The sequence below is a fragment of the Macaca thibetana genome, chromosome 14 (assembly GCF_024542745.1).
Source record: "Macaca thibetana thibetana isolate TM-01 chromosome 14, ASM2454274v1, whole genome shotgun sequence".
NCBI classification, from domain to species: Eukaryota; Metazoa; Chordata; class Mammalia; order Primates; family Cercopithecidae; genus Macaca; species Macaca thibetana.
This window is the reverse complement of record NC_065591.1, coordinates 78,897,212-78,909,628: the sequence shown is the minus strand read 5'-3', so window position 1 is coordinate 78,909,628 and position 12,417 is coordinate 78,897,212. Positions and strand designations below refer to the sequence as shown.

General features: G+C 35.1%; 2 protein-coding genes across 10 annotated transcripts in view; one reads left to right on the top strand and one right to left on the bottom strand.

The window, feature by feature from the left end:
* The window catches only part of ME3 (malic enzyme 3), a 1,085,505-nt gene that overhangs the window by 469,010 nt on the left and 604,078 nt on the right, over positions 1 to 12,417 (top strand). The gene's annotated exons all lie outside the window — the stretch shown is intronic.
* Positions 1 to 12,417, bottom strand: part of TMEM135 (transmembrane protein 135) — a 356,382-nt gene that overhangs the window by 227,603 nt on the left and 116,362 nt on the right. For all 9 annotated transcript variants that reach the window (XM_050755863.1, XM_050755860.1, XM_050755855.1 and 6 more), the window contains one exon: positions 1,775 to 1,808. In XM_050755863.1, the coding sequence (XP_050611820.1) occupies positions 1,775 to 1,808 (34 nt within the window). The remainder of the gene's footprint in view (positions 1 to 1,774; positions 1,809 to 12,417) is intronic.

Below are 12,417 nucleotides of genomic sequence, written 5' to 3'. Positions count from 1 at the left end.
ATAACCAGAATTCAGCATAAAGAGATGAAAAATTAGGAAAATGTTAAAGAGTGATTAAGAAAACATGAAGAGGCACATAAGAATGTTTAACATGCATCTCAAAGGAGTTCCAAAACAATAGAATATAGAGAATGGGAAGAAGCAAGATTCAGAGAGGGGATGGATAAGAATTTAATTCCAGAACTAACCATTAATTCTCGGACTACAAAAGCTGAGTTCTGATCAAACTAAATAAAAATAAATCCATATCATAGTAAACCCAATATGCCAAAAATAAATTCTTCAAAAGTAAATTTTTAAAAAAAAAATTGAGAAAAAAAAGAGAGATTACCTAAAAAGTAAAACCAGATTGACAACAGACTACGAAAAGTATCTATAGAGAACAAAGATAAAGGATTATCTTTAAATCATTGTCAATCTAGAATTCTACACCCAGCAAGATTGTTATTAAAACAGATATTTATCAAATCTCACTACATGACAGACTCTATTTAGAAGTTCAAGAGCTTACATTCTAGTAAGAATTTTTTCAAGGAGAATAATGCCAAAAAGAAATCCTGCTCTCCTGCTGTCCTGAAATTTCCATTTCGTTACAATTAAAAGAGCTTAGAACTCCTAATTTTCTGGAGTATTTCAAAATAAATTTACTTGACGGCATACCCTAGGCTTTCTTAATTGGTGGTCCATGAACACCCTGAAATGAAAATTTGGGTATCGTTCCTTACATGAGCAGTTTTCTGTACAGAATGTCCATATATGTCATCAGATTCTCAGAGAGGTCTATGACTCAAAAGGAGTTTATACCCACTTTTCTCTGACCCAACCCCACATACCCAGAATAGTTTGGTGCTATATGATTTCCACAGGAACCTATAAATCATCTTTCAGTCCTTTTCATATATTATTATTTCTGCTGTGACTTCTCCCACTAGAGAGTAAAACTCCATGAATGCAAAAGCTATCTCTTGTTTACCAGCATCTAGCACAGAAACACAAAAGTACAGAGCTAAAAGTATATATTTTATAACTAAAAAGAATTGCTAAATGTACCTCTGAAATACTCCCTTGTTACAGAATTCAAGAACTAAACTTTAGGTAAATAAATAATTATTAATCTTTCCTAGTTAAATTTTTTAATGTTGCCTATCAAGTCTATTAAACAACCTGAAAAGATTTTAATGTAAATGTTTTTAAAATATTAACTTGGCAATAAAAATTATATAACCTTGATTATATATTTACTTTAAAGAATATCAAACAACATAACATTAACTTCATTTCTGTAAACTTAAAAATTTGGAAGCCTAGCTAATTATATTATTAAATGAACCGAGTGTTTGGAGATAGTACCAACGTTGTTTTATTGTCCAAGAAGAACACGTATCATAAAAACCCATCCTTATATCGTTTTTCCCATAAGAAATCACAACAGAGGCAGAATATGAAATTATATATATAAACAGATATAAAGAGATAGATATATACATATAGAATTATAGCCTATCAAAGATGAAGATGTAAACTTTAAGAAAGAAAAAGGCAATGAGGAGCACAAGACAGTGATTTCCTTCTAAAATACGTGAAATTCAATCCTATATGACAGGAACAAACCAGATGGTATCAAGGCTTTTTTGAACATTTAAGTCTATCCATTAACACAGAGAAGATTATTCTCAGATACAAGTGGCTTTCCTCTTTTACTTTTTTTAAGATAACATGATTTTAAAAAGATACAGCTTATGGAAGACATCAAAGGTTAAAACAAAATACTTACCAAGTTGGCCATATAAATTGTGAGCAGCCCTCTCCTGCAAATAATTTTAAAAGGAAGATATTAAACTTCAATTTCACTTAATAATCACTTTATCATTTATTGGAAGTCTATAAAAATAATTCTCAGAAATTGAGAATCGTACTGGTATCTTAGAAAAACGGGTAAATTATGCTGAACTAATTTTTCTGTGACCTAAATTTAGCTGCATCTAAAAAAATTCCATAAAATCACTTGTTTTGTGGTCATTAAATATTCTTAGCAGTCATTAATTAAATATTTAAAATTACGATTTCCCCATTGTTATTTGTTATTGGCAAGAGTGGTATAATTTCTTACTCATCTATGCTAGCTAAATCTAAATTTTTTATAAATAATTCTAATTCATCTTGCCAAAAAGAACAATTCTGACCAAATAAAAATATATCAAAAAATAAATAAATAAAACAAGCCTTCCATCTGTTTCACACACAATATAATTGTTTGTTTCATTAAATAATATTACAAATCATACTAAATCGCATTGGTTTTAATTTCGTTTTAAATGAAAAGTCAGGCACTAAGGGAACTTTCTAATGCCAAAGGACAAACAAAAGTTCTATAAACACTTTACACAAAAATTGCATATTTACCAAACTTATTTAATAAAAATTCAGGTAGAAAGTCAAACATAAGAACTTTTTTCTGCCCTTAATCAGTCTACTTGGCTTATACTGCACATGAGAAATGAATGAAGCGCATTCTATTCTCTAGAAAATGTCTTCAATAGATTTTAAGAATTCAAGGGCAGAGTTCGACCTCTGAAAATTACAAAAACTTATTTTAGCTTCTGTTATGAACATTTTCAATACTCAAAGAAAATGAAATATATATAAAAAGTACCAATGTCAAACCACTTTCATTTAAATATGCCAAATCTTCATATTGATATTGTCAATGAAATCTTCTTGATGCCCGATTCATACACAGTGCTGAATGTTCATTATTTTAAATGGTTTAGTAAGATTTTTAATATTCCTAAAGCCATATGCAGGCAGTATGATTTAACTAAACAGTGCTAAAGTAAAGTTAGGTACTCTGGGACTCTGTAAATTTGTCATTAAAATTAGGGAACATTTGAGGGACTAGTTATCTACTTATTAAACCTACTTTTTTAACATAAAAATTATTAAAGAAAAAATTTACATTATCACCAATATATAAAATATAACATTGTACCTACTCTGGTTGAAAGGGGAAGGGGATATAGGACCCACAGTGCCACACACCCAGTACCATACACTCCTAACAATCCCTCCTCAGCAGATCCTAATGCATTTCAGCAGAACAAGAGAACCCAATTGCCCTTACAAAAAGAATTTTTAAAAATCACTGGTAAAGGTGATAGGATGATCTATGCAGCAAACCAACATGGCAGAAACCTGCACATTCTACACATGTACTCCTGAACTTAAAAGTTAGGAAAAGAAAATAATAACAAAAATCACTTGTCAGAATATCTATAATGTTTTTTAACGTCCTTTGTTCTATGATTTTTACATATGGATTGAAAGTGTTCTTACTAGTTCTCATCATTCTTGTTAGTTCCTACCAAATTCTAAATCAAAAATACTCTAATATTGCTTATTTTAAATAAGCTATACCAAGAAAAATTAGGGTAACATTAACATCCAAGAGTCCCACATACACTAAAGAAAGAAAAGTTAAGTGCTTCTCATTTTTACCAAAAGGATACCTATTTTTACCAAAAGCTGGTTACATATGAAGAAAATATATATATATTACAAATTCCAAAATAAAAATATTTCTTTACTTTCTGTGACAGAGCCTGACAATTTTTTTTCTTTTTCGTTTTTGTTTGTTTGTTTGTTTTTGAATAGGATCTCACTCTGTCACCCAGGCTGGAGTGCAGTAGTACAATCACAGCTCACCGCAGTCTCAAACTCCTGGGCTCAAGTGATCTTACTGCCTCAGTTTCCCAAACAGCTGAAACTACAGGCGCACACCACCATGCCCACTAATTTTTTGATTTTCTGTAGAGACCCAGTCTCTCTATATTGTCCAAGCTGGTTCGAGTTTCTGGATTTAAGCAATCCTCCTGCCCTCGCCCCCCAGATTGCTGGGATTACAGGCATGAGCTACCACACCCCGCTGATAAATGCATTTCAAGGTGAAATGAGCTAAAGCTGAGTATCCCTTATCCAAAATGCTTGAGACTAGAAGTATTCCCAATTTTTGATTTTTTTGTATTTTGTAGTATTTGCATATACATAATGAAATAATTTGGGGACGAGACCCAAGTCCAAAATTCATTTATGTTTCATATACACCTTATACTTGGCAAAAACTGCAATTACTTTTGCACCAACCTAAATACATACAACTTAATGTAATTTTATACAACATTTTTAATAATTTTGTGCCCGAAATAAAGTTTGTGCTCAGTACTTAAATGTGAAATTTTCCACTTATGGCATCATGCTGGTGCTCAATCATAATTAAGGTTATTACGTTGTTATTGTAAACCACAGAAATAAACAAATCTCTTTATCAATTGTGTGTCTGACTGGAACCACCCTGGACATTTTGTCATTCACAGACAGTTGTCTTGATCCTCTTCCAAAAATGGTTTATAATCAGCTACAGGACTTTGACAGGTGCTCTTAAATGCAAGTTTCTGATATCTTTGGAGATTGTGACATTGGAATAAAGGAAAATCATTCCGGACTCATGAAGAGCTGAAATGTTCATGAATATCAAGCAGGCCAAGAGTTAATTGAATGGACTGAACTAATAGAAAACTTAAATAATCGTTTTAACTTTTTGCTTAAAACATTGCTGATCCTTGTTTTATTTTTCAGAGTCATGGAAATTTTTCTTTTAAGCTATCTACAGTTTTCAACAATTGAGTAAGGTATACTATGAACAAAGTTTGGAAAATATTTGTTTCTTTCTGCTTGGTTTCTCCAGAATTTGGAAACTTTGTGAGTATTCTTAGCATAGGGCAATACAGTTATTTGCATCACTGCAATAAGAATCCATTTTCTTTTGCAACAGGACACAACTAGAGAGACTGGTTGTTTTACCAAGGCTTTGACTGGAAGGGTGTGCTTCCCTTTAAGGAATTAAGCTTGACTTGCAGAGCCAATAAAAGCCCATTGGGAGTACTGGCCTCATACCCTGTCTACACAGTTCCTGTACAGGGTTCCTAACTTGTGGTGATTAAGAATGTGACTTTCTATCAGGTCCAGGAGCCCCAAGTTATCTTGACACCTCAAGAAGAGAGGAATTTACCAAATTCACAGGTATTTGAGGACATAAACCCATGGCTGGGCTCAGCTATTTAAAAAGTCTTATCCGAGCCAAGTGCGGTGGCTCACGCCTGTAATCCCAACACTTTGGGAGGCCCAGGAGGGCGGATCACCTGGAATCGGGAGTTTGAGACCAGCCTGACCAACATGAAAAAACCCTGTCTCTACTAAAAATACAAAAAATTAGCCAGGCGTGGTGGCGCATGCCTATAATCCCGGCTGAGGCAGGAGAATCGCTCGAACCCAGGAAGCAGAGGTTGCAGTGAGCCGAGATCACGCCATTGCACTTGAGCCTGGCCAACAAGAGCAAAACTCCATCAAAAAAAAAAAGACAGTCTTATCTGAGATTCCATATGGAATAGAGTTCCACACAGAGCCAATTTTAAAGGCCTATGTGAAAATAATTATTCTTGGTGCACTTTATGCAAATGATTAAGCCAAGTATAAGACTAAAGTTTATTTTGCAAACAACTCGGTCCTATCATGACTTGTTTGTCACAAAATGAGGACTGGAAACACAGAAAACAGTTCCAAAACTTATCATACAGTTGTCATTAAATTCTCATCTCATTAGTTGTTTTTAAGTTTTGCCTGCATTTTAGACTAACTCTGCTTATTCCTGAGAACCAACCAGTGATCTCTGGATGCAGCTAAGAAAGAAAAGGGATGAGTAATGTAAAAATCTGGATCAATATTCTAATTCTGGGCAATTATCCTGCAAATCCTGCCAGGTGGTGAGAACAGGGTGCCCATAACCTGAAGGTTTGGGGTTTTTTGTTTTTTTTTTTGCTTTTTTTTTTTTGAAAATAAGACCAAAGGAGCTAACCCAACCAAGCCCCAGCACCCAAGTCTTAGCAGGCATAACTATAGCCACCAGTTATCTGGGCATGTTAGCAGCCTCAGTTTTTGAGCTGTTCTTACCCCCATGTTTTGTTTTGATACATATCTTCTAATAACCTGTTTTGTCTCTTCTCACCTTCAGGCCATCAAACTCCAAACAGTTACGCAACCGGAGTCTCGAATGATGGCTCCCTTTTACTGGGGACTCTTAGGTGTCTAAGAGAGATCTGACTGCCATTTTCCCAAAACAGCACCCCCTGTCAGCAGAAAGCAGTTAAGACTGGACATCATCCTTAACCTAATGGCAATTAGATGTACCTCTTCAGAAGGGGAAATTGACAGCAGCAGGAGACAGTCAAATGCCTAGGCAGATAGGGGTGGGTCCCTGGTGAAATCCCACCTCCAAGCCGAAGAAAGTTTAAAGCCTGAAAGCCAAGTTACAAGTCAAATCCACAGACCAGATTAAGAACTTGCCTTCCTGTTTGGCACACTTTTCTCCAATTAATCCCCACCCTCCACCTATTTTATATATACCTACCCTTTCCTAATTGGTTTTCTACACTGTGGTGCCCACCTTTGAGCAGAGTCTTCGTTTTAAACTTTTTTGCATACTCACAAACCAATCAGCAAGCACTTCCCTATTCTGAGGCCATAAAAGCCCCAGACACAGGCACACTGAGAGGAAAAAAAACACCAAACTGCAGGGGTCGGGAACCATCCCTGCGTCCCCTCTCCGCTGAGCTGTTCCACCGCTAAATAAAACTCTTCTCTGCCCTCCTCATCCTTCAAATTGTCAGTGTATCCTAATTCTTCTTGGACATGGGACAAGAGCCTGGGAACTGCCAAACGTGGGTACAAGCCATAACACAGGCAGGCCAAGTAGAGGGCCTGCCTCCAGTGGAAGGCCTGGGGCCAAGTAAGGCCTGGGTGCAGGGCAGGGGGACATCACCAGTCATGGAGGTCTCCAGTTCACAAAGTGGACAAGAAAAATCCTGCATCAATACCTCACACCTAAGGCATACGAGGCACTAAACAAATGATTATGGAATTACTAGACACAGTCAACAAGGTATTCCTAACAACACATCCTTACAAAAAAAAAGTATATTATAGACATATAATCACCAAAGATAACCACTAGAACAAGGGAGGGCCAATTAATGATACCAATTTATTAGCAAAGAAGTGATCAGACCTTAAAGTTGCATAAAACTTACCAATCTACAAGGTATAATCGATATTATGAGATCAAATTTTACCCACCCAATAGTACCATGAAGTGAAAGGCAGACACCATTATCCTTACTCTACTGAAGACCAAGAATCAGAGAAGTGAAGTGGTTTCCTTAAAAAGGTAAAAGTAACAAAAAGACAAGCTGGAATTCATAGTCAGTTCATCTGACTGCAGTTTCATCTGACTCTGTCCAATGCATTACTTCTACAGAATATCTTTGCACTACTAAATTATCTTTCTCGTTGTTGTTTGTTTTTGAGACAATCTTGCTCTGTCGCCCAGGCTGGAGTGCAGTGGTGCAATCTTGGCTCACTGAAACTTCCACTTCCCAGGCTCAAGGGATCCTCCCACCCCAGCCTCCCAAGTAGCTGGCACCACAGGCACACACCACCACACCCAGCTAATTTTTTGTATTTTGGGTAGAGCAAGGTTTTGCCATGTTGGCCAGGTTGGTCTCGAAATCCTGAGCTCAAGTGATCTGCCCACCTCGGCCTCCCAAAGTGCTGGAATAACAGGCATGAGCCAATGCACCTGGCCCTAAATTATCTTTAAGTTCTGTAATTCACTTGCTTGTTTAACACGGCATCCTAACAGGCTTCTATTCTTTGAGGAAGACTAAAGCCTTCACATACTGTTACTATTATGTAAAAGCAGAGAATGTATTGCTATTAGATTAAGTCCTATTCTGTTCTCAAAATTTCAATTTATCTTTCCCTAAATCACCTCCTTAATAGCTTCTGCTGAATTCACACCCGGAGAGAATATTATCTCTGAAGGGTATGGTATGTTGGATTATAGGGCCACACTCTTTGATAGGATTTCTTTCATGCAATGTCTTCATCTTCTGTTCCAATGTCAACTTTATAACTGTATGATATCAGAACAATAATTTATCACTTCTTCAGTTACGTTAAGCACTACGAAAAACTGAGAAGTTAGTTAAATGCCATTTTATTGTTTTACACTTGACTATATTTAGCCTAATTCTGAAGACAAATAGGCCACTCCCTTACTGGTGACTAAATCCTCTCTGGAAACCAAGTTACCTATTAAAACATGGCTAACACAGTGATGGAGAGGGGGAGGTGCCCGTTAGAAGAGATGATGGCATAGGTCTAAAAGGGAGAAGCTGTGGCCAAGAAGCACAATAAGTAACTTGTTAAAATTTCACAGGAGATTCTGATACCCATATCCTATACTCCCATTCTACTGAGAGTCACTACATTAGAAGGCTGGGAAAGCTCAGCAAATAAGCAGTCCAATATTCCTTTACACCACATAAGCTTTTCTCATTGTTTCCTTCTTTTATTTATCTATTTATTTTGGTTGGAGAAGGGGTGGAATCTCTCAAAGTTGCAGCATACAAAATTTAAATGGGTGTGTACCTCCAGGGGTGTTATCAAAAAAAGTATTAAGAACCATTGCAGCCAGGCGCAGTGCCTCACACCTGTAATCCCAGCACTTTGTGAAGCCAAGTTAGGAGGATCACTTAAGCCCATGAGTTTGAGATAGCCTGGGCAATACAGTGAGATCTCGTCTCCACCAAAAATAAGACTGACCTGGTCATGGTGGCACATGCCTGTGGTCCCAGCTACTCAGGAGACTGAGGCAGGAGGATCACCTGAGCCCAAGAGATCAAGGCTGCAGTGAGCTATGATTGTACCACTATACTCTAGCCTAGATGACTGGTGAAACTGTCTTAAAAAAAAAACCACTGCTACAGAAACTGTGTAGTCAGAGTATCATCATTCTTATAGGAAAACATTAAATAAAATAAATAAATGTTCTGTAACACCTTAGTAGATTAAAAAGTATTCATACATCCTGCTGAAATTCTAAGCATTATTATCATCTAACAGCATTATCATTTCTAATTAGATGCATAATCAATAATGGGTTTTTTTCCAGAAACTTTGGTGTATGTATTATTTAGCTAACCTCAAAGTTTTGAATGATACTACATATCACACTTCACAACAGGCCACTGGGAAATACAGTAGGAACAATGCAACTTCTAAATTCTAAATATGTATATATCCTGTATATGCATATGAAATATACATATAAAAATAATTATATGTTCTATAAATAAGGAGATATTAGAAATTTTAAAAAGTGAAAATTCCTAAGCATTGTAATGGCTTATTAAGAAATGCTATTTAATCATCTCGGAAGATCTTTCAAGGTATAATGGGTTTTTAACTGTCAGAATGTTTTAGAAGGTATAAAAATACTTCCTTAAAGCATAGGAATTAATAGAACAAAATTCTAATCTAGAGCAAGAGTCTATGATCATGTTCTATCTTACACAGTACATAAGGAGTAAACTTTACAGAAGGCAACAAAGTGTTTAATCTTCTGGTGAAGTTAACATGCCAATGAAACCTGAAGATACCAAGAACTTACAGACCAAATTTATGGGTATTCTTTTATTTGTATATAATATAGATCATTCATTCTGGTCATACCCGGTTTGGAGTTTCATAAGTACTACAGTGCAATTTAATAATTTAACAAATGAGTATGCTTGCAATAAATATGTAATTGTTGATACCTTAATCCATGTTCATGTTTGAGCACACTGCAATTCTTAGCTAATACTAAATATCAAAGCAAATTCCACAGCAATTCTACAAAACAAAATCCATCAGAACAACTTCTTTCTAAACCACAAACAAAGCACTTCCTAGAAAAAGAAAAAGAAGACTAGTTCTTAACAGCCCTCCTACAGATAAACTAGATGTTACCAATGCTTCCTACTGGGTTTCTATGATCAGAGTCCTTTGCGGCACAAATTTTTTAAGCAACCCTGGAAACAACTTCAAAGCTTTCTCAGAACCCCACAATGATGCGATTAAGATTTAAGTAAGCTGCCCTCTTACTAGGTGTCACAAACCAGCAAGCAAAGCAAGCTTAACACTACTAGAAAGGGAGGGGGTAATTGATGGATGGATTAGAGAGAAGGAAAAAAGAAGAAGAAAGAAACTTAAACCAATACAGATGAAGATATTTACAGAGAGACACATCTTTATCTATGTATTTATATTTATATCCAGACAGAAAGAGATGTAAGTGCATATTGTATGTTCTCACCTCATTAAATACTTTTTGAAAAACTGATTATACAACTGAGTGCAAAATCTCAGAGTAAAGATTGCATTAGTAAAGCTTTAGAGATTTAAAACTTAGGACTACCAGTATTTGCTATTTTGTAAAAAGAAACTGCTAGTCATCACAATATGTTTCTTCTACCTTTTCTAGTGCATTGCTGACATTAAATTTAAAGACTGAACTGTATACATTTCAGCTGACAACCAGCTCCTTAAATGCTTCTAAACGTTCAATCTTAGACCTCCTCTCATACTGGGCTTTCACACATGAATCTACTTCCACAATTTCAACGACCACCTACTAGAGGAAAACTTCCCATTTTTCTCTAACTACCTTCTTTCCCTTGAACCTAGACTCACATTTCCAGCTGCCTGCTGGCTATTTCCACCAGCATACCATTGATTTTCTCTGTGAATTAAAGGCATAATTATAAATTCTTTTTCCTTACCAAACAAGAACTACAATACTAATATGCTTGATTTTTGGACTAGATGTCATAATTTAAAAATATGCACAACTTCAATCCTTGCAAATTACTTATAAGCTTTTAATGGATCTTGATATTTAATGAAATCTTACATAAATTTGTGGTAAGTAAAGAATACTGTTTCAGAGCAAATTAAGCTACTAAAGTAACTCACAAATTCCAAATAACGCACAGACACATTTACTTAAAACAAGACACACTATAAGGCAACTTGTCAAGAGATAAAGCAAAAAAAAACCTGCTTTTCTCTGTTTTAAAGTTTAACTCCAAAGGGGAAAAAAAAATACAAAACCTGATATTTTTCTTAAAGTCACCAAGCTTGTGAACAACACTAAAAAACAAAAATTAAAGTTTTTAATTAAACTCAACCAGGAATTGTGATTGATATGCATAGACATACACAACTCTCAACAGAAAGAACTACAGAGCTATTTCCCAGTATTGTTAACTGCATCACCTAATAAACAAAAGAACTAAATCAACACATATGCAAAGAATTCAATAATGTAACAATCAGATCAAGGGAAGGATCAATTTTTTTTCAGCAACCATGTGATAACAGTTATAAAGAAGTTAAACAAAGCTAGACTTAAATTTCTTAAGACTTTAAAACAATAAAAACACTTCAGCTAATATTTAGAATAGGTCATAATCTGTAATACCTAAAAATTGTCTTTGAACAACCAGTGTCTAAGAATGAAACACTAGTGCAAAAGCTCATTTACAGGAAATAAAAACAGAAAGATTAAAAAAAAAAAACCCTCACTTATCAAAAGTGAAAATAGAAAATAAACTAGGAACCCAAATCCATGTTATCACCTCACATCCAGGAAACCTTTCTTTATGCCCTAAGAAGTTATTGCTCTTAATATCAGTAACACTCTTTTACTTTGGTTTTACTGTATTTGAACTAATGTTAGTGTTTAAAGAAAGAGAAAAAACAAACCAACAAACAAAAAACAAATCCAATAGTAGGCAGTCCTAAGGTGGACCTAGACAGACTGCCACATTTTGAGAGGTAGTAAAATAGTAACAGTAAGAAACTTCAAAGATGTATATTACAGTCCACAGAGCAAGCACTGAAATACCAAAAACAAAAAAAAAAAATTAAAGTGGAATTCTAAAAACAAAAAAAAAAACAAAATCAAATAATGCAAGGGAAGTAAGAAGGAACAGACAAATGAAAAGCAGAAAACAAATAAAATGGCATGCTCAACCTAGCCTTACAAATAAATAATAAATGCCTCAAATGTTAATGAACTAAAAAACTCTAATTTAAAGGGTAACACTAGCAGAATAGATTTTAAAAAATAAGACCCCACTATATGTTATCTTCTTTTAAAAAAAAAAAAAAACTTGAAATATAAAGACACTGATGTTTGAAATTAATTGGAAAGAAAGATATACACTATGCAAACTGTAATAGGCAATTCCAGAATCACGGTTGGAGATTTTACACTTTTCTCTCAGCAAATGATAAAACCAGACTAAGCAAATTAGTAAAGGTATAGATCAGTAATTCTCAACAACGAGACATTTGCCCCATGGGGAAATGTAGCACTGCCTGGAGGAATTTTTGGTTATCTCAACTTGATGGGGGAGGGGAAGGCAGTGCTAATGGCATGTATAGGTACACTGCACAAGACAGCCCTCCCAGTAAAGT